Here is a 24,662-nt window from a genome sequence, read left to right on the forward strand (position 1 = left end):
TTCCTCGTTTATCCTTTGAACTTACATTTTTCTGGAACCCACCCTTTAAAAATATTTCCTGAAATTAAAGTCTAATATCACCAAGTATCTTCTTTCATCCTGTCAACCTTCAACTCACACATAGCACAAAATACTACTGTTAGGTTCTAATTTTTTTTTTGTTTCAGGTTTTCATTAAAAAAAAAAAAAAAAAAAAAAAAAAGAGAGAAAAGAAAGAAAGAAAATCTTACATTTTGAGGGCCTGAGCTTTTGAACCTCGGGCATTGCTTCCAAAATGGAAGATTTTCATCTGCTTAGCTTTTAGTAAAATATTAATTAACTAATTACAAAATTTTACTGATTTTACCATATATTTATTTCTGATGCCCTAGAATTTATTGTGTTTTAGGAAAACTAAATAAAATCCAAACTCTCTGGCCTATCACAGTGCTGAAGTGAAGTCACGTGATTTCTCCATAAATCTCTTGGTTCATGTATGTTTTTGTCTAGTTTAGCCCTTAGCAGTTTTTGCTATCCTAAGTATAACTTCTAGTTGATAAAAGAATGTCATGTGCTGTTATTTACAAAAATTTACTTTGTAACTACACTTGACAAATGGTAGCTGTTCCCCTCCAGAGCTAGCTGTTTGTAACTATTGTTCCACTGAAATACTCATTTATTGCATCTCCAGCTGAGGGGAGAAACTAGGTATTTACAGTAATTATTTACTGATTAGTCCTGTTGTTTAAAAAAATTACTAGGTAACTGAATACTGAATATATCGAAGCAAATATATAGCCAATTTTTAAGAATACATATGTACAATAGATACAAGTTCCAGAAAAACTGTGTTGTAAGTTTGTGCTGGAATGATGTGGTGGTGGTTTTTTTGCATAATTATTTTTATTTCACACCATCCAAATCATGGATAAATTTTCAGTAAGAGGAACAAAGAGAAAAAATCAGATTATATGGAGAGAACAGAAAATCCTGAAAAAATATGTGAAGACAAGTCAAAAACACCTCAATATGACAGACAAAGTGGTAGGTGTCATCATGACCATTTGCCAAGTCCATCTATGAGCAAATAAACGCTAGATAAGAACCAAAAAAAAAAAAAAATGGCATTATCAAAATGAATATTTGAAATATGGCTTTTATTATTGTGGTGATGAACAGAATCAAATCCCTCTCTGTTTAATATGTGAACAGAAACTTAGCAATAACTGCATGAAACAACTCTCCGTTGATGATACATTTTTTTTGAAAAAAATCATTGAGACTTGAATGGTAAGTCCATTGCTTATTTTGAAGAGAAAAAGAAGTATTACACATAAAAAAGATTTTGTTGGTGAAATCTATATAGTAGTGAGTTGTAAAAAAAGAATTATTAGAAGCTTCACTGAAAGTGAGTTGTCGCAATACTTGTCAAGTAGAGGCCCACACTATTGGTGAAAATTTGATAATGCCATGTGCTACTGACCTGTGCAAAACAATATTCAGATCCAACAAATCAGCAAAAATAAAACAGATGCTGCTCATTAATGATACTGTAAAAAGAAGAATTTTACTTTGCTCAGCCAATCTTCTCAATGAACTCATTCAGACTTAAGTTGTTGCCTTATTTTACCTTGAAACTTGATAAGAGCACTGATGTCAGTAGCCTAGCTGTGCTGTTAGTATTTGTTCAATACCTGTATAATGGTGAGCTGTGTGAAGACATTCTCTGTGACAATTTGAAAACCACTGCAAGAGATGATATTTTTTAAAAAATTGAGAGTTTTTTTTGTGCTCATGAACTCGACTGGAAGAAGTGTATTGACATCTGTACTGACAGTGCCAAGGCTATGAAGGTCCCATTTCAGATGTTGTTACAAGAATCAAGGCGGTAGCACCCTTCTTGTTCAAGTAGTCACTGTGTACTCCACAGGGAAAATTTAGCTGTGTAAAACATCGTTGCAAAACTGACAGATATTTTTCAAGGCTTTCCCAGTAGACTGTGATGAAATGGGCAATGACTACTGCTTACTTTTTTACACCGAAGCACGTTGGCTGAGTTGAGATAAAGTGCTGATGAGATTCTCTGAATTATGCTCTGAAATTGTGATGTTTCTTACTGATAGTAAAATTGAAGCCACAAGAAAAACAACTAGAGATGAACTGCAGATTCATCAACATTATGTCAGTGATTAAAATTCACAAAGGGTTGCATACCTTGCCAATATATTTGGCAAACTGAATGCACTGAATCTATCACTTCAAGGTAAAAACACAACACTTTTCATGGCTAATGATAAAATCACTGCATTCAAAGATAAAATTATTCTTTGGAGAAAGGGACCTGTAGCAAGACAATATGATATCTTCTGTACTTTTATTATGTCTTGTTGAAAACAAATATCTCCGCAGAGTCAGACTTACAGAAAGCAATAATCAACCATCTCACACAGCTATTGATCTCTTTTGAAGAATATTTTCCTGTAATACAGACATTGAAAATTATAGGTGAATAGCTAACTAACCTTTTCTTGAAAAACAAACTCCTCTGTCCTACCCACAAAAGAAGAACAAGAACTGATTGATATCTCCTATGAAAAGTTTTTTAGCATTCCTCTTTCTTCATTCTGGGATAGTTTGTTGAACTCTTTCCCTAATATAGCAAACAAAGCAGTTGTAAACTTTTACCATTTGTGATGACTTATTTATGTGAACTTGAGTTTTCCAAATATTGTGACAGAAAATCAAAAAGGAGAAACAAACTTGATACTTCAGCAGACATTCACTGTCAATTATTAGCTTTGAAACTAATTTCAGAAAAATCGCTGAAAATCTGTCGCAGCAGGTCTCTCATTAGATTCATTGAGTAAGTTTAATTTTTAATTTGGAGTCTTAATAATACTTATTTTTTTTTTTTTTTTTTCATTTAAAATTTTAATAGCAATTATATTTTGGTTCCACTATAATATAGTACACACATGCAAAAAAACCAAAAAGCACATATGATAATCTTGGGGAGGGGTGGGGAGGTACCTTGGCCAAAAAGGTTGAGAACCACTGCTGACCTAGTATATGATCTTACTGTTTTTACTCTCTCAACTGTGACTGAAGGTAGTCACAACAGTGCAAATGCAGGGGATAGAGAGGCTCTGAAAAGGCCACATTCATTAGAGCTGAGAATATCTTGCCATGTTTTTTTTCAATTCATATTTCTTCTCCCCCCCCCCCACACACACACCAATTCTTACCTCACATACATGAATACCCAGTAGTCAAACTAATGGAATAAACTTATCTGTAAAAATTTAAATAAATAAATAAACCTTCCAAAAACTTCCTAATTCAATTCATAAATATATGTGGTAGAAACTTATGGATTTGAATATTATTTCTCAGTTTTAATGACAATAATGCCCATTTCTATGTAATATCTTACTTTTTCTGACAGAATCTCAATTATCTTTTGCCTCAATCACCATTCATCTCATTTGTCCTAATTATTCACTACAACGTTCCTTCTCATAATCTAAAACTCAAGCAACAAGCACAAAACCAATCTTTAAATACACTTATATTGTGTGTAATTTTTATGCACAATATCATAATTCTATCATTATTCACTACTCGTTACATCGTATCATTAAATGTTTCAATATCCTACTGATATTTATTGAAACATTTAATGACATACTGGAAAATCAGATGTCCCACTACCTTAAAACAAAAATAAATCTACTACCAATCTTATATTTTATATAGCACTCCCCAAAATAAAATATAAACAAAGAGCAAATTGCTACATACAGGTTATTTTATGCAGTATATGCAACTTACTGTTTCTTTGTTTCTTTACATATAGAGATATATAATTTACTTATCTGATTACTCTTGGTACTATTTTATAATATCCTAAATTTAAATTTCTCTCAACATCTAATAAAAATCCAGGCCTGTTTATTTTACTGAGAAAAAAACCTGAAATAAATAAATGAAATACATAAATAAATATACACCTGTAGCTTCATGTTCCAAAATCTGTTCACGAAGAGAAGGTTCTTCCTTCCTGATTGCAGCTACACCTGCAACACCATCAGGCTCATCTAAAGCAACGTAAAGCTTCTAAAAATATACCAAAATTAAAACTGATGTTGAAAATACAAGCTGGAAAAAATACCTCATAAAGAAAACAAAATAAAATTATTTAATTCAATAAAATTATGTAATAAAATAAAAGAAAATAAAATTACAATAACTGTTTTATAACTCTGGTTATGCATCCAACCTTGTCCCAGATTGCATTGTGGGTTTTATTGTTTAAATTTTTTTTTATAATGTATCATTAATTTTGGAAATTAATAATACACTAACTTTGCAAATAAACATGATAATCCTTCTGGGAATTCTTTTGACCAATTTATGGCTGTCCTCTGCCATAAATTGGTCGTATTTTACTACAATCCTCTTTGAAAGCAACTGTCAGCTGCACAGCTGAAAATATAAATGCCATTCTTCTCAAAGAATGGCATTTATATTGGGAAGAATGGCATTTATAGAAAATATAAATGCCATTCTTCCCAATTTTTGATGGTATTCAGGTCAAAAGAAGCCAATTCTATAATGTCGTTCTCCTAAAAAGGTGCTTACCAACATGGATTACTGTCTTTCTCAATATTATGCTAATATTTGGAGGAACTATTTCTTCAGAACTGCCACAGTATAGATGGTGCAAAATATTTGGATTATGTACTAATTTATATATTCTTATATTTTACAATTATTTAGATCTGAATGATCATTATTCCCCTTTTTTTGCTTTCTTTTCCCAGGTGCCTAAGATTTTAACTGAAAAAGATACATCATGACATAGCATCTCAATGAAAATACACTGAATGTTAATGATATAATAAATAATTAATAGACAGTAAGCTATTACAACGAACTTCTCAGGGGCATGAATCATTTTGTTGTACCAAAATTTCCTTCTAATGAATATCACTAGAAATTATTATAAAAGAACAACTATTTGCTCAAATCAATTCTGATGCACTTTTCTAATATACACAGAAGTAATTTGCAGTTTATTTCACTTAAATATCAACTTTAAAATCAATAATAAATAAATAAAATGACTAGATACATATACTACAAAATAAAAATATTTTGTTCGGAGAGTACTGTTCTGAAAGTATATTTTATTTATAATATGCTTTCATAAATACCACACGTCCATATTTCTAAACGTGTAGTAAAATAGAATGTCAATTATCCAAACTAATTAGTTCGGTTAATCAAACATACACGAGAATACCCAGTTTATATGAAACAAAAGACCTACAATTAAATTATTGTATGCAAGGTTATTACTATCGTATTTTGAAATATGAAGTATTATAAAAAATAATTGATTCAGGAAATGGTTTGTAAACAGAAACCAAAACGTTTAGAAGAAACAATGTATATTATATTTATTTTGAACTTACCTAATTGTTTTACATGGTTTCAACTATAAATTGCACTTTTTTACATAAGCAGAAATAAACGAACACAAATAATCACACACAAATAAGAGTATAACGCATCTTGGGAATATTTATTTTTGAAAATATGTAATCTTGAATTTTTCTTTGAACCATGTGAGACTGTTCTTTTTTGCAGTGAGGTCTCTCATCCTCTTTAATAGCAGTATCCCCCCATAGAACTGTATTCAAATTGTTGCTCACACCATGCCATTGCAGTTTTTATCACAGTGAAGGCCTCCACGTGAGTAGGTCCCCTCCCCACTTCCACTTCGTCATCAGAATCACCTTGGTTAAAGTCAGCACATTCTTCATCCTGGACTAATGCAACAATTTTTTCTTCTTTGGGTAAAATATGATAACCAGGATCATCAGCATTGTTGTTTAACCATGCCTCTGCATCATCTTGCCCACACTTGGAAAACCTGGGAATCCTTTATTTTTAGAGCCATCTTAATTGTCTAACTTTGAAGCAAACTTCAAATTTTCATTTTTTCTGCTCTTTATGTCAGATATGGTTGCTTTACCAAAATTAAAAATCTTAGCAAGAGATACACTGGTTTTACCCTTTTCCAGTCTATTAATAATTGTTATCTTGTCTTCTATTGACAACTAACTCACTGCGGTTTCTTTTTGCCTGTAGATGCCATTATTAACACAAAGGGGCAGCAGTATTAAAATTAAAAAGCAAAATGACATAGTATTTCACTTTGAAATAGCCACAAACAAAAACTCGAACACTGAGTGATTAGAAACAAAATGCCTGCAATAACCTCACACTGCAGTGGCTCGCAGCAGACTGAGTGAAAGCTAACTAGCCCCCACCACCATACTCCCACGCTCACAACGGTACAACAGACAATGATGCATCAATGTCACGGGAGACTGTCCTGGGTCCACACAGTAGCCAAAGCCAACATTTGATTTTTAACTTCTGTAACGACAAATTAAGACTATATCTATGCTATACTGCATATATCTTTGAATAAATAATCGGGAAACGAATACATTAAGCGGCAGGACTATTATTACAGCATAACAACAGTGCACTAAAAGTAGATACTATAATTTTTTTTGGGGGGGGGGGGGTTTGGATCACTGACGGTTCAAACAAATGACGTTCAGATAATCGATGTTCTACTGTATTTCTTATAAATAGTACAGTGGTTATAACCTATTAACAGTGGTGTATTTGGGCTGGAACGCATCGGAATGATGTTCCGGTACTTTTTCTAATGGTTCACATGCTTCAGCACATAGGCAATAAATTGAAAAAGTGTGAAAGGCTCCTAATGTGATACATATAGAACTGTGATGTATGGAGTTAAGTCATCACAGAGCAATGGAATTTTGCAGTCATAGACTGGTGCTCCATAGCTTTAAAGAAGCTTAAAAGGTTTGGACCTAATCAGAACCCTATATAACAGAAGTAAGGTGAGATGACAGTCCTGTCACCCCACAAGGTTGCTAAGAGAACTCATAAGAAATTTATCCTTTTTAAGCAATTGGTATTCAACCAATCACAATAAAATTTCTAAACTGTTTAGTCACTGTCAGAAATAATTTTATTTGGATAACCATAATAAGTTATTTACAAGTTCACATTCAATAAAACAGACCAAAAAACATCCTATAAATCTATATTTTACATATTACATAAGATACTTCCAATAAAAGTTTCGAAACAATAAAAAAATTTTATACCTGCAGAAATCCAATAGCATTTTGAAGCTCAGAACCTTTTCCTTTAATGTACAATTCTAAGTGCATGAGGGAACGAGCATAAGCCTGACAACTAAAAGATGCTTTGGCCAGAAGGTTTTGAGGAATTTTGGATACAAAATCTTTAACTGATTTGTAAGTTGGATCATCAGTAATGTGAGTTTCTAAAAAATAAAGCGAAATTTCAATTATTTTCATATAAGACACATGTAATATAGAAAATATAAAATAAAAAAAAAAAAATAATAAAAAAATAGAGAAATAGAGTGGGCCAGTAAATCAGATTGTCTTATAATGGGGGATTTTAACTTCCCAGATATTGACTGGAATTTGTGGATTGCTCACTCGCACACTAGCAAGGCTTTTGTGGATTTATTGGATGATTGTTTTCTACAATAGCATGTTCGAAATTCTATTCAATGGGACCAACTGATGATGTTGCCAACAACAAATTCTAAATGGGAAGCAGTCAAAGAATTAATCTTGGAAGCTACTAGGATTTTCATACCAACTAAGAAATATTGTTCAAGGTTTAAGCCTAAATGGATATCAGATGACCTAAAGAGACTCGTGGCAGAGGAAAAAAATACATGGGATGCATATAAATTCTGAGGCAACACAGAAGCCTATGGTAGATATAAGCTGGTCTGTAATCAAGGCACAAAGGAGGTTAGGCAAGCGAAGGCAGATTACGAGAAATCTTTGAGAAAAGATGCAAAGAAAAACAACAAAGAGTTCTTTACTTATGTAAACTCTAGAGGGAAGGGGATGAATCAGATTGGTCCACTTGATATCGATGGTTTGACTGTTCATCCTACTCAGGTAGCTGACAAACTGAATGAGTATTTTGCATCTACATTCACACATGAGGTTATTCAGGGAGAGAAATGCAAGAAATTTATTAAACTTTGCTGGGAGCTCAATGAGTTTGTAATAACTGAGAGCAAATTTGAGGAGAAATTGTTGAAGTTAAACATAAAAAAAAAAGGCACGTGGGGTGGATGAGATCAATCCAGTTATATTAGAGGCAGCAAAGGAAGTAAGCAAGACCTTAGCCATAATTATGAGAGCTTCCTTGGACTCAGGGAAGGTTCCCATGGACTGGAGATGTGCAAATGCGACCCCAATTTACAAAAGGGATCAAAAGGTGACACAAATAATTACAGACCTGTTAGTTTACCTTTTGTTCCGGGGAAATTAATGGAGGTACTGGTTAAGGAAGCACTGCAGGATCATCTAGACAAGACTGCAGTTAATAGTTCAGACACGGCATGGGTTTGTTAAAATGGAACCTTGTCTGACCAATCTGACTGGATACTACGATGTGGTCACAAAGGAACTGGATGCAAAGCAACATTTTGTTAGTCATTCCCAAGTTACGTAAAACTCGACTTACGTAAGGAGTCCTGGAACGTATCTCTTACATATGTTGGGGGTTTATTGTACACTATACAGCTAAACATAACAGTAACAGCCTCATCCTACATAATGTCAGCTATATCTACATTAAGGAAAGGCTGTTCTTAAATTAATATAACTGAAGCAGTCATTCTGGTTGGTCACAATATTTAGAATTTAGAAATGTATTATATAATCAAATTAATATTTCTTGCTGATTTAATTGTAGTCAAATATAAAAGATGAAAGATGGTATAATTATGTGTTTCAAGAACCCTGTAGGGTACCTTACATAATCAGCTAGGGGTTTTACTGATAATCCTTAAAAATAACTTTTTTTTTTTGTTGTTATTGTAAGGTACCATATTCCATAATACAGTCATTATTTGTTAATAAGTGTGCACACTTATTAACAAATAAACAACCGAGAGCACACAATCCATGTGGAATGGGAACTCAAGACCCTTAAACATGTAAGTGCTCCAGAAACTGAGTACTCCAGACTGTTTTCTGATGATGAGATCACAGATGCACTTAAGGATATGAGAGTGGGCAAAGCCCCAGGTTTTGATGGCATCCATCCAGAATTTCTAATTCACTGTTGAAAATATGCAAGAATATGGTTAGCAAGCTTCCTCTCTAGCATACTACAAATGGGTGATATTCCAAAACCTCTCAAACATGTGAAAATTATTGCCAGCCATCCTGAAGCCAGGAAAACCAAAACACATCCCTCAAAGTTACCATCCTATTTCTTTACTAAGTGTAACTTATAAACTGCTTGAAAGGCTACTCTACAACAAGATCAGCTCCAAAATACTTGAAAAAATTTCCATCAAGCAAGTAGGATTCCGCCCAAACTGAAGCTGCACAGATGAAGTCCTCGCCTTAACAACACACATCGAGGCAGGGTTTCAAAAACAACTGAAAAACCTCGGTGGTCTTCATTGATCTGACTGCAGCTTATGATGCTGTTTGGAGACATGGCTTAACATATAAAATACTCCATACAATACCCTGCAAAACAACTGCCAGACTTATTGATAACAAGCTCACAAATAGAACTTTCCAGGTGATAATGGGACACACAATGAGCAATAAAAAGAAACTCAACAATGGCCTACCCCAGGCTATGTCCTTGCTCCTAATGGGGCAAGCCTTTACACTGCAGACATGCCTGAGACTCGCTCCAGAAAGTTTGGCTACGGGGATGATTGGGCAATAGCAACGAGACACAAATCAGTCGAAAAAACAGAAGGGATTTTAACAATTGACCTATCTACCTTTGGGAAAATTCTTTTGCAAGTGGAGCCTCCAACCTAGCACAGCCAAGACTGAGACATCCAAGACTTCCATCTCAGTAATAAGATGGCGACTATAGAGCTGAACATACACTTCAAGAACATGTTCCCGAAGCGTATGTTCAGCTCTCTAGCTCTCCCCACAACAAATATTCAAAATACTTGGGTGTCACACTAGGCAGAACATTATCTTTCAGCGACCATTTGACAAGTACTGCAGCAAAACTGAAAACAAGGAATAACATTCTGCAAAAGCTATGTGGTACCACATTAGCATTAGCATTGGCATTTGATGCAAGAAAGCAAGCTTATGCAGCATCAGCCAAAAAAATAAAATAACCACTTCCACTTCACCCCTCTGTTCGTTCGAAATACCTGTCCAGCTGAGCCTTAAACTTATTTAGGCTATCAACTTCCACGACAAGGGATGGAAGTCTGTTCCACCAACCAACCAACCACCCGCTGGCTAAAAGCAAATTTCCGCACGTCTATCCTACATCTGTCTTTCCTCAATTTGAATTTATGCCCTCTCAGGTGATTATTCTGAGCAAGAGGAAGAATCTCATCAGCATTGAGCATGCTCAAACCATTCAAGGCTTTATACACCTCTATCAGATCACCTCGCTGGTGCCTAGTCTCCAGACACTGTAATTTGCAAAACTTAAGCCTTTCTTCGTAAGAGCACCCCTTTGTTCCATTCACTAATCTTGTTGCCCTTCTCTGTACTCGTTCCAGCAGCTCTACATCCTTCTTGAAATGAGGCCTCCAGGCCTGTATACAGTACTCTAGGTGTGGCCTGACCATTGCCTTATACAAGGGAATAATCACCTCCTTATCCCTGCTAGAAAAAGGCAGCGGTGCCCACATGGGGCACCTCTGCCTCGACCTTACATTCGTCAGCTCTCGGTCGTGTCTATGCAGCTGCAGAGTACTGTGCTGCAGTTTGGCTTAACAGTAACCACATAAAAAAAGGTGGATATACAGCTAAATATCACCTTGCGCATCATAACCGGAACAATCAGGTCCACCCCCTACTTTTTGGCTACCCGTCTTGAGCCACATCCCACCAAATAGACCTCCGAAGAAAATGTGCCCTCATCAGAGAATAAGAAAAATAGACAATTCTGAACTACCAACAAACTCCGACATTTGAGACCTAGGAATAAACAGGCTCTGTTCTACACATCCACCAATCCTGATGGCTAAAGTATTGCAACAAGTCAATTTCAACCTTCTGGATTATTTGGACGCAAGAGTGGCTACAAAACTCCCCTCCTCGATGTCATACCAGGCCTTGTATCTCTGAAACACCACCTGGTTTTGACAGGCCTTGTAGGATATGGCCAGCATTAAACAGGGTATGAACATACCATGGTAGATGTGCAGACCTTCTCTATAAGTGGGACAAAATTCCTACCCTGACATGTGACTGCAGAGCCAATAGACAGACCATTCAACATATAATAGAGGACAGTGCCTTATGAGCCTGTGAAGGAAACCCTGGAGACTTCCTGATGGTGACCAATGCGGAAATTGACTATTTAAATAAGTTAAATGTTCATCTGGATTCTTGTTCTATTTAATTTAATTTTATAGTTAGATAAGTTATAGAATGTCTTAATGTACCGTTTGAAATTGACTCAAAGTTTTAAATAGCATAAAGCTTAATGAGCGGTACTCACCTTAGATAATCTGCTTTGTTACGTGGAATAGGATGGAAGAATAATTTGAGGCTTAAGTAGTTTAAAATAATTTAGAATAAGTTAAGATTATGAATGTGTGAACACGGAATTAAAATTTGCTCAAAGAAGTAGAAGTGCACAACTTCATCCCTGGTTGTCATTGAAGAATTAATTTAAACTTTAAAAATATTAAAGATATTTAAAAATATAAATTATATGAAACTGGTGAAGCCAAAAGTCATGAATGACTGACTTTCGTATTAACATCATCAGTTGGCAATACTAAAGTGAGAAGAAAACGCGTGTTTTAAAGACTTCTAAGTTCCCACAATGCACTTTGTAACATGTGGGAATCTCAAGTGCATGAGATTCCAGACCGGGGAGAGGTTGGTGTGTAGTTTCGTGTTTATGACGTTAAGTTTAGTATTACGGTGGTACCATTCTACAATGAGAGCTTCGTATTGAAAGATTTTGTAACTGGATTTTAATTTTACAATTGTGATGGCCGAATCAACTAAGGGGTTTTGGTTGTGATAATGTAGGTGTTGTGTGAGTTCGGTACTAGATTGACCAGTCCTAAAGCTGTTATAATGGTAGTAAGCTCGTGTGTTGGAAGTTTTTGTGGAACCGTACTTTGAGGTAGTGCTCCCGATGTAGCATGCGTTGCAACCTTGTTGACATTTAATTAAATATACAATATTGTTCATGTCATTTATAGAGTATTTGTGTGTTTCTTTATATGTATTAAACAGTGACCCTAACTTACTGTATGAAGAAAATATGAGTGTGATATCAGTGCCAGCAAACACTTGGCAGAATTGTCTAGCGAGACTATAGTGATAGGGAAGAATGACGCACGTGTTCCCTTTTGTGTTGTGTTTGGATAAGCTAGTGACATTATTCTTTGCAACAGAAATTATTTGTTGGATTAATTGGAACGGATATTTCCTGGTCATGAACTTTTTTTGTGAGATATTGTAATTCGGCAGATAAATCATCTTGTGAAGAACTGTACTTTATAGCGTTGTGAATTTGATTATAAAGGACGGCCTTTTTTGTACTAAGTGGGTGATGTGATTCGAAATGTAATTGTGAATGCTCGAAATTATGAGCATTTGAACAAATAAATTCCGCCATAATTTCCAGTGGAGACATCCTAGCCTCCTTCGATGTAGTCTCTTTATATACAAACGTACATTTGCCTTTCACACTACAAGCTTTACACGAATTCCTAATTATTGACAACACTTTAGCCAATCACACTTCCCTTTCCCTTAATAATATCTTAGAACTTACTTCGTTTTTATTTGAGGCTAGACACTTTCGGTTTCAAAACCAAATATTCGAACAAATATTTGGCCTCCCCATGGGACTAGGAATTTCAGCCCCCTTATCAGAGATTTATTTAGCAACTATCGAAAACCAAGTACTACAACTTTATATAACCAACTTTACTACAACTTTATAACCAAGTACTACAACTTTATATGCGTTATGCAGATGACATACTTCTAATAGGAGACAGAACTACAATTGATAATCTCTTTATTAAATTCAACACAATACATGACAGATTAAAATACACACTCGAAACAGAAGTCAACAACAAAATCAATTTCCATAACCTCACTATATACAAAACAGGCACCAAACTAGGAACTAGGATTTACAGAAAAAACACACACACACTTACTACCATTTATAACAGCTTTAGGGCTGGTCAATCTAGTACCGAACTCACACAACACGTACATTGTCACAACCATAACCCCTTAGTTGATTCGGCCATCACAATTGTAAAATTAAAATCCGGTTACAAAATCTTTCAATACGAAGCTTTCATTATAGAATGGTGCCGCCATAATACTAAACTTAACGTCATAAACACGAAACTACCCACCAACCTCTCCCCAGTCTGGAATCTCATGCACTTGTGCAATGAATGTGCAAAAATAAATGTGCAAAATAAGTGTGCAAAAATAAAAATTTTGTTAATGGGATATGTAATACATTCCCCATAGTGAATTACAGAACAAAAAAGATTACACAATGACCTCTGAAGAACTAAAAAATCACCTAAAATTTTAAGGTTGACTTATATACCAGGTATAAAATTCTAAGCTTGAATTAAAGGCATAAGCTTAATATTAGAAAGGCATGAATTAATACTAATATATTTACAATTTATCCCACATATTTTTACTTTGTTACTAACCTTTTAAAACACATGAAATTTGTTCATCAGATGAAAACAGTTCATGGAATTCACTGGAAGTTATGTTTTCAGGTTTCTCTTGAGTTCTTGAAAAGTAAACTTTCAAGACTATCAATTTCTTATAACAAATGCTCTTCCATATTGAGCAGTGGCATAACTATCATACTACCAGGTTCATCAATACAGGAGGGAGAGCTAGTTTAGTATGATTGTTGAAGATCATGTTGGGGCCATTCAGCAATGTTTTGTGTGGGGGGAGAATTTAGTTTCACCTCTGATACTGAGGCACTACAGAGAAACCAATTTGCAGCACAGTACTAAACAGGTGACAAGGAATGGCTTGGTAACATGATCAAAGCCTCCCATGTACATATATAGCATCAAAAAGAGTCATGTCATGACACATGCCTGTCAATTTTGGTTTCATGACCTTCTACATAATGGAGTACTGTATACACACTTCACAACCTTCTTTATTGTTTACAGTGCAGTGTAATAAAATGTCAAATTGCAAACTCTTAAAATGAAACAGCAGAAATAAATGAACTGAATTAAACTTTGAATATAACATTCCTGCTTACAGTAGTCTCTTGCATTTAACGCTATTTTCTTCTGGCCCCATACTATGAAGTGCATGCATTTTTTTAATGCCTATAGTATTCCAGTTGAAAACATTTTCCTGATTATATCACTTTTTTATAACTCGCCTTTTATAACCTCAGATATAACCCTTCTTCCTCTTGATTTTTGAAAAGGAATAATGATGAAGACCAAATTTTAGGAATTCTTAATAGTTCAGTTTGTTTACTTCATAGAAAAATCATTTCCAGTGAAGGTGACATTTGCATATTTACTACCTAACCTGAAGCTTTAAAGGTAGAAAGGCTGCTCTTTACAGCTCACTGTCTAGCCAGTTCTTGTTGCATTCACACACTCTACACACTTTTTTTTAATTAAGAAAATTGTACATCTTTTTCCTCCTGCTCTTAAAGGTAGTGTGTGTGCACACATGTGCATGGCCGACCGGGCTAGCCGGGTAAGTAAAGTGCTTGCCTGGCAACCCAAAGGTCGCGGGTTCGATTCCCGCCTCGGGCTTGGATCAAAGTACTGCAAAAACCTTGGAAGGTGCATTATGGCCACAGAAGCCTATGCGCCAACAACTACCAAAAAAAAAAAAACACATGTGCATGTCAAATTTCATTAATGACAGCAGTTATGTTAATACTGCATTTAATTGTTTATAATCTTAATTAATTAACCTTAATTACTTTCTTTGCAGTCACTGAAGAAGTGGTAAGAAAATACTAAAAATTTCTAATCAAAACACATTAATAATCCATTATTAATTTTTAAAATGTTACAATTTGCCTATGAAAACTGCCACATAATTACCAAATTTTTGTTTAAGCTGTTGGCTATAAAATATCTGAAGCCGTTGTTGAATCCAGAGAGTCAGGTAATCTAGGACTGAAAACACTGTTTGTGTGGTAAGATGACAAAGATCAGAATGTGTAGTAGGATGTTGGGTAACTTCTTGGCCACTCAGAACAGCTATAACTTCTTTATAAATCTAACGGAGAGAAAAAAATAACACTAACTGTTAGATCAATATGAATGCAGATAACAAATATGATACAGCACAGAATTGTTTAAAATAAACTGCAATGTATGCTGCTGGTTACATAACAGCTGTTTTACAAACATTATATGATTACAAAATTTATTCATGGCACTGTCTCTCATGATGATGTCAGTGAAAGTGACACAATTCTCATTATAACTCATTCAGGGAAAACAAACCTGAATTGAAATCTCATCACCCATATAGCATAAAAAATCTGTTTTACAAACATAAATATATAATGCAATGAAATACTGCACAAAAGATGACTTAGGATGTAAACTACAATATATTAATATACAGCATTCCATGCAATATCCCCCACCCCCCCAAACCAATAAACGAAGTTATAAACACTGCCAAAAACCTGGTTCTCACATCCAACAAAATAATAACTCTACCTTAGCATGGTTCCACAGCAAACAAATTTAATTAAGATTTTTTTCCTTTTTCCTAATAAAATTTGATATCAAACCTACAGGTGGTCTGCCACTTAATGTGTTCTCATTAAATTTGTAACCGTCAGAGATTATATAAACTGTGCAAACTTAAATAAACTGTGCAGTTTATTTAAAGATATAAAACTTGTTTGTTTGTTTTTCATGTCATTCAAAAAGTAGCCTGTTTTTTAAAAACCAAGAAAAGTAATAACTTAAACAATATCATCTACCTAATAAATTGACAAAATAACTGCCAAGCAAAATATATTCAATCAACAATAGTTAGATATGGTCATTCAGCTGTATCAAACAGACATTGCAAATTATCACAAATAGTTTGAAAATTGAAAACAAAAATAATGGATATAGATTGCACATAAATTAAGTACTGACAGTTACAAATTTAAGCTAAAAAATGAGAACACATTAAGTGGCACACCACCTGTTGGTTTTTCAAGGATATGGAACTTGGATAAGATCAAGTTTCCTTCCCTCCCAAAACTGGATTGTGTCATCCAAAAACATGTGACTGCTCCATAACATATAAACCATTATTCTATTGTTCTTCCATAAATGACAACTGAATATGACAAAACTTTAAAATAAGTGGTTTTCTTTTCACGATTAATGATCTTTGCAGTGTAACTTCTTCCAGAGTTCACTGTTAATTAAGCTCACTTTATAATCGGTTTTATTTAGGTTTTAATAGAGCAAGCATACCTCAACTGGAATGCATTTCAGAATGAAAAAGGTCAATTTTTCAAATTGACCTTTTTTAAATTTCATCTATATTTTTCATAATCATTTAGCCCAACAGATATTGAGGCGAGTTACAAATGAAGCTCTTGCTACTTTTAATATTAAATTTGTCAAGGTAATTAATAAGGATGAGAAGTGCTTTTGTTGTATTGGCAAAAGAATTTATAGTGATCATAAAGTAAAAATGTAAAAAAAACACAAATATTTTGATGTTAATTTTATTATGATGATTTTATTGTATGCATATGATGCATACAATAAAACATAATAAGTTTATACCCAAATATATATATTACTAAAAACATTTCATAAAAGTTAATGAACAAGGTCAGTTTTTCAAATAAACTTTACATCTAATGAATTTTAAATTTCATCTATATTTTTCATGATCATTTAGCACAACAGATAGTGAGGCAAGTTACTTAAAACAAAGCTCTTGCTATTTTTATTGTTAAATTTGCCAAGTTAATGAATAAGGATGAGAAGTGCTTTTGCCGTTGTTGTTGTCATTTGGTTTTTAGGAGCATTAGCAACTAAGGCCATATTGCTCCAGGGATATGCGATGGTCATTCCCTGACCTTTCCACATCCTCCGTATTTGGTGGTCATGGGCTCGAACCCCGGTCTAATCAAGAAGCGTGTGCTACGCACTGCTGCTCCTGCCCACCTGGCTAAAGAGGCGCTGCTTTTGCCGTATTGAAAAGGAAATTATAGTGATCATAAAGTAAAAATATGTAAATGTTTACACATTTACATTTTCACATATAAAGAATGAAAACCAAAGCAATAGAATTTGGTTAGCACAGCAATGTGCTCATCACAATGGTGCTTTTCATTTGTCTGCATCAAAATGATCATTATCATCAAAGTGGTAATAATGCTATGACCGATTTCAAAGCCTGTATTTACCTACATATTTACCATTCATCTTCAAATATTTACCTATACGTACCACTGAAGATTAACTGACCTGTAAATAAATTATCCTCGACTCTACCCTTAAAAGAATGCAGTGCAAAAGAGGTAGTCCACACATTAAAAAAATACTCAAGGCACTTGTACTCAAAAAAATGACCACGATCCTGAAACTGTAACCTTATAAGTTCAAAAAAACTTCGAGTTGTCCACTGACCAAGAGGTCTATCTGAATTTTGCACACCTGTGTACCATAAAACTTGAACATGACCAACAATGATCGAACAAAACCCATGTATACCTTTGCAGTGGTGTTAATATGCATAATTGTGTTGTGTGGGCTGAAGAAAACATACACATAATAGCTAACAAACCATTAAAAAATGAGAAGGTAACTGCGTGGTGCAGTTTCACGTCTGCTTTTCATAACTGGACTGTATTTTTTTGAAGAAATTGTTAATGGACATTTCATTACTGTATCCATGAAGATGGATATGTGGACATAGATAAGGATGTTGGACTAGAACTTTCAAGAGGACAGAACACCCCATATATTTACCAGAGTATTACTGTATTATTAAGAGAATATTTTGGTGGAAGAAACTTCAGCAAAGGTTTTGCAATAAAGTAGCCGCCTCACAGTCCAGATTGAAACCTGCTGATTTCTGGTTGTGGGGTTATCTACAAATGCTGCATCAAAAGATACAACCCAAAAGATGCCACACAGCTAAAGAGTTGTGTGACAGCTTTTGGAAAATTGTAATAGTGACAATTTATAATAATTCAAACAGAGATAATGAATGTGTCCCAAGAGCAGAGCTGTTTTTGCTTTTCATAATTCAATTACTAGAATCAAAACTGTTACTGATTAAGAAGGATGACATTTTGACAATATATGTAGTCACATAAATTGGTCCCACAATAAAACCTTGTCATCATGTTTTCTTGTATGCACATTAATATGTTTAAATTAAGCCATTTTATGACCGCTCCATATAAAATATGTAGCCAGGCTAGATTTAGCCAGTATTATTCACAAGTAAAGCAAATCTGTTTATTGCTTTCTATGTTTGTTCTACCCACAGACTAAGCATGTTCTACCCACGCTCTAAGAATAAACAGAGAGCATTTTCAGTGATTCAAATATTGGTTAAATGTTATATGTGTATTCTTCCACAAGTCTAACTGCACACTGCTTTTATTACACTAATTGTTACGTTAGGTTAACTAATTTGTGTTGTTTACAATACTTAAATTTTACAATAAAAAGTATTTTTATTATTATTTTCTTATTTTAAAATTTCTTAAAATTTATTTTCATAACTAAAGAGAGCAAACCCAATTTAAATACAGATAAGGAATGTGTTGGAGCAGTCTGTGAGGAGCTGTTAAGAGCCCACATATGGGATCTAGCAAAGATCCTAAAATGTCAAATATCATGATCTTTGCTGGTCCCAAAGGTCAAAAGCACTTAATGAACTAATTTTGTATTATCATCCACATGGTAAAAGCAAGGTTCATTACAAAAATTTTAGTTCATTACTAAAACTATTAAGTGTTAGTGAAAATATATAAAAAAATAAATAAAATTTATTTCATTTTACTAATACTTAATAACAGTTTTTCTTCTATAAAATTAATACAAAATTATAGGTGATCAACACAATCTGCAGATTCAAACATTAGTGTTTGAATTAATAATAATTATATTTTGAATTAACAGTAATCTTATTATTAATAATAATTAATAATAATAAGGTAATGTTAATCCCTTTAGGGTAATATTTGTGCTATGCAGAAGCCCTTTCAACCCCTCCAAATTTTTCATGATCAAAGTATTCTGTAAAATACTTGGAGAAAACTTCATAATAAACTGAACTGCTGAAGTTTTTTTTTTTTTTTTTTCAAATCATTTGCTCCTATCATTTTCTTTATTTATCGTTATAGTTGTTATAGTTTTCCTAATGATGATAAATAATCATTAGGAAAACTATAACAACAATTGGCATAGCTCTTAGCTGATTTGAATAATTTAAATTTATAAACAACTACAGCAAATACAAATTTATAAATACAAATATATCAAATAATTAAAAAAGGACTTCACAAAACACGAATTTTATGCACTGATGTGGATAATTGGCATCTTGAAAAGAGGTTCTTAACATTGACCATAGAAAAAAAAAATAATAATAATAACATTTTTGAAGCATCTGCATATTACAGAACCTTCTGAAAAGGCAAAAACTTCATCTCATTAGTAAAATAATGGGATTATTTTGTGCTAACAAGATACACAAAAAAATCTATAAACATAATGTTTGTACTTTAGATGACAGGAAAGGGCAAGTTTCCCCACTCCCAATCTTGGATATGTCACTATTTACTTGCAACCATTTTACCTGTTAAATGTAATAAAATCTCTGATAAATTTTTCTTTGCATCTGAAAATGTAACAATATAATGTCTCACCTACTTGTGCAACTGGTTTTAATTTGACCATTATAGTAACTACAAGAGAGTGTTGCAACATCCCACAATGGGACACTGCAATGCTCTGAAGTTAGTTACTCTATGGGTGTAAACATGCTCTTATGTAATCACATATAAATACTGAATTAAACTACTTATAAAAACTTATAAGTATTTAAACCACTTAAAAATGTGTATAATTAAAAGGTCCTTTGGCCTTTGTATGGTTATCCTAAGGCAATCTACATACAGATGCTCACTTAATAAGCATATATATAATTGCTATTCATAAATAAGAAATTTTTAAGGTGTATACCAACCTCTTCTATTTCTCTTTCAGAGCTATCCTGTATGGCATACAACATGATGTTGGGTAGCAAATACAAAGCAGCATTGATATCACGTTTAACAATCATAGAACAAGCTTGAAAGACTTGGCAGGCCATTCTTTGCTGAACCTATGGGCAAGTCCTTAAATTAGATTGTTCACCTGAAATACTGTAATACATATATTTATTTATTTTAATAGAATTGCGATTCAGATATACAAATACTGAAAATGAAATATTTATTTGGAGTGACTCAAGAATAACTTTCATCCATCATTTTCAAATTTGAAAATGATGCAATTCCAACTGATGGAACTTGTGCCATTTATAAGAACAATTTTCCAGTGGGAATTTGTGCACCATGCAGTCACAGGGAGTGGTTTTCACAAAAGAACAGCACAGAACAGAATCTCCTCTTGTTTTAGACTCACCTTGATCTTTGCAGAAGAAATGTCTGTCTGCTATGGCAACCAACTTCCAAAACAGAAGAGGAAGATTTAAAAACTTTCAATATATAATCAATTTGCACATAATATTCTTCAACATAACTCAGAGTAATGACCTCAGTACATGGATGTGGAAAACACTGGATAAATAACGATGTTCAGATTTTCAAACGTTGGCATAATATTTAAAAGAAAGTTTGCTTAGCTTGTTTAGGATTGCTTTCACCATTAGTTTATGATTAATTTCTTTCTTTTGAGTTCATCAATGTCATCTTTCAAAACTTTAGGATCACGAAATGGACTTTTCATGGCTTTTCCCCCACTTCTAACAGACTTGTCAGGGGTTGCCATTATTATATTGGTCTACTTACACATTTACTCAAAGACAAGGTCAAGGTTTGTTTGTTTTAATTGCGGTCTCCAGGGTTCCCCCTATATGTCGTAGTAGCATCTGTAAAAGTATAAGGCCAAGGCCGGCAAGTGTATGTATGCAAGTGTGTAACAACACACAAGCAAATATGTGTGTGTTATGCTGAGTGCTGGCACCTGGAAACTTTACCCAAAGACAGCCAATGTCTACATACATGCTTCACAATCTTTTAATTCAGTGGCATGCATCAGTTATGAACCATGCTGCCTGACGTAGCCAAGTGGTCAGGGGCGAGAGTACCAGTAGCATACACTCTTTGAGTGAACTGGGGTTCAAGCCAGTGACTGCTAAATATGATTAACACTTGTATTGATGATTTACTGTAAGCTCCACTGACCTGGTGGTCATGCCAGAGTACAAACAAGAAATAATACCTTAGATCAACAAATTAATAAGGTGACAAGGATAGGCCAATACCACCAAGTGTGCTTGATTTCTTCTTTTAATACCCTTGCTGCTCCTGTTTTCAGTCCTAATATAACAGGCACATTATCAACACTACATGGCAGATTTTTAAAGGAATCCCATGTGCTTTCAAGTTGTTTAGAAGATACCCAAGTTGTACCCTGTAGAGTCACCGTCAAGTGCTGGCATAGAAGGTATCATATCTACATGTAAATATTGTCATTACTGACATAAGTTTGTCCAATTATATTGGTTTCTTATATTATTACATGCTATCAATCTCAAACTTTGTGATAGAGATAATTTGTATGAATGATATTATTAATTCATCACTATAGTTTAAAATTTCTAGTGTTTCTAGTTTTGCATTCACAAGCATGAGCAAGCACAGCTTGTCACATGTAGTGCCACCACAAGTGCATGAATAGAAATTTAAAAAAAAAAAGAAAAACATATACGTTACAATAAAGTTCAAATTTTGTGCATGAAACTTTGGAGTTGAAACAGAATATATTTAAGAGTAGGTTCAGTCCAACTAAATACAATTAATATAGCTGCTTAAAGTTTGATACTTGACTAAAGCAAGAAGTGCTAAGGTAAAAGTGTTGTAAAGATAGTTTTTAAGTTATTGCAAAAAATGTCAAAAAAAATTACACAATAGTTGTTATTAAAACAAAGCTTAACAGACAGTTTATACATATACACAGACAGCAACCTGTTTAGGAGATAGAAGAACCAGAAGTGCTTGGAAATCAAGAGATTAAAGCTTTATGGCTTAATTAAGCACATTCCAAAGCTTGTTTGGGTAGAGCTAATGATTTCAATCAAGTTGCGTGAGAAAGATATAAAACAGTCAGACAAAAGTTAAAAGGACCAGTATATACTCAAAACTGAGACTATGAAACTTTAGTTCCTCAGTTTTATTTTTCTAGATGGGACTCCTTGTTTTATTTTCACTCTAATAAGATAAAGTCACAGCTATACTGCACACATTTGTTGCTTATAAAAGTTCTAACTGCAAAGTTTATTATGAATTCCTTAGCAAGCAGCTGAAGACTTGTGGCAATACTGGGGAAATTTAGTTCTGCTGAAGTGTATGCTGTTGCTAGCTTAGCTGAGATAACTAAGGAAATTACACGAAAGGAACAAATTATATAAGAAATAACACCTCATGTACACTGGCGGCAAGAGCAAGCTTCTTTCAACTTGACAATTATTATTTTTTTTATTACAAAAGTTTACCAGAAAAGGTCACCACAATATAGCTTGGAATCACATTGATCATTGCCATCTGTAGCAATCAAAGTGGTCCAATTTTTGAAACATCACTGCTGCTTTTTATCCTCTCTGTACAATTTCATTAACAATACCTGAAAACAGAAACAAAGCTTGTTGTTTTTGTTCTTCTACAACCAAATTTTTTTTTGCTATATCACTATTGGGAAACCTCTTTCTGAACTACATGCCTACATGATCAGCAAAACCCAGGCAAAAATTATTGACATCATTAATTAGTTTTGAGCTACACAAGTATAATGAAATAGTCACACATTACAGAGAACAAGGTTATTTCACATTTCTATTCTGAAATGTAGACTAGCACATTCTATCGAGCTGTCAGTGGTAAATTAAGCACACTTATAATTTTAGGTTTCATAAATTTGTATCGCCCTATATAATTTAACATATCACTCTCTCTCTTTCTTTGATATATTCTTTTAATTTTTTCCTTCAAATTTAGCCTTAAATCTGAGATCTTTTGCAAACCTGATAGCCAATTCATTAATGAAAATAAGCAGAAATTCAGAGAATTTTTAAAAAATTCCAATTGAGAAATTGGAATTGAGAAATTGAGAACTTGAGAAATGAAATTTTCCATTTTGCCATTTATTTCTTTTCCTATGGGAAAATAAATAAATGGCAAAATTTATACAAGAATTATGTAATCCATGTATAATTATAAACTGTCAGAATATATAATTATGACAAATGCAACCCTGCACAAAAGATATTTCTCAAATTTAAGGCTGAATTTGAAGGAGAAAATTATAAGTATATATCAGAGAGAGAGAGAGATATGAAATTATAGAGGGTGATACAAAATTCATGAAACCTAAATTGTAAGTGTGCTTAATTTATCACTAACAACTCGATGGAATGTGATTCCAACTGCTATTGCTGTACTAATCATCCTCGGATGTCAAGCATTTAATTTTTTATACATTAGCTTTCAGTCAGTCAGCTAACCAGTAATGATTTGTTAAAAATAAAGGCAGCAGATAATTTTCCCAGCCATAGCATAAGTTCATAATTGAAAATCCATGATCTACAGATTTTTAACCACAATAGTTTTGAACCATGCATGCAAAGTGCCAAAATCAGCTGCCATGTACAGTGCCCTGCTTTATGATATTATTCTGTTCCAGAGACACCATCATATCATGAAAATATTGTAATGTGAACCCAATAACACATTGTTTTTTGTAAATTTGTTCTAAGACCTCGGAAGTTGAAATTTTCGCTATACAACCAAGCTATTTATCTCTCTAAAAGGTCATTTTTATAATGGAAATTGTATTAGTTTTATATAAAGTTATGTCAAATAAGCACAACACAAAAATCACTTTTAACTAAAGGATGCAAAAACAAGACATGTGGCCAACATGTTCACAAATACTGCTACTGACTGAGAGGAAGGACTACGTGGTCCAGTTGGAGACAATCATAAGGCCTGAAATAAGTAGGTGCCGGTTAACATGATCACTAGAATCAGCTGCTTTATAGAATCAGACTTAAAAAACCAATCCAAACCATTAAAATGCACTATTCACTGTTTATTGCCTCAGAAACTCTGGTTTTTCGTACAGCAAACAGAAAATCAACCACAGAACACAAGAAATTTACAGACAGTATAAATGGAGCAATATGGTCTCAGTTACTGATGCTCCTAAACTCTACTCCAACACCATTTATTTTTGTTTGGTTATAAGAATCAATTCAATTTTGAATGCCTTCATGATATTTTTCTAAAGCACA

General features: G+C 33.7%; 1 protein-coding gene across 1 annotated transcript in view; it reads right to left on the reverse strand.

The window, feature by feature from the left end:
- The window catches only part of mei-41 (ATR serine/threonine kinase meiotic 41), a 245,650-nt gene that overhangs the window by 134,683 nt on the left and 86,305 nt on the right, over positions 1-24,662 (reverse strand). Inside the window, exons 20-23 of the mRNA XM_090370340.1 lie at positions 20,337-20,474; positions 15,203-15,380; positions 7,197-7,378; positions 3,990-4,095 (exon numbers count right to left, since the gene is read on the reverse strand). Of these exons, the coding sequence (XP_090226466.1) occupies positions 3,990-4,095; positions 7,197-7,378; positions 15,203-15,380; positions 20,337-20,474 (604 nt within the window). The remainder of the gene's footprint in view (positions 1-3,989; positions 4,096-7,196; positions 7,379-15,202; positions 15,381-20,336; positions 20,475-24,662) is intronic.

This window comes from Mastigoproctus giganteus, chromosome 3 (genome assembly GCF_048544385.1).
Source record: "Mastigoproctus giganteus isolate SK-2022 chromosome 3, ASM4854438v1, whole genome shotgun sequence".
Lineage (NCBI taxonomy): Eukaryota > Metazoa > Arthropoda > Arachnida > Uropygi > Thelyphonidae > Mastigoproctus > Mastigoproctus giganteus.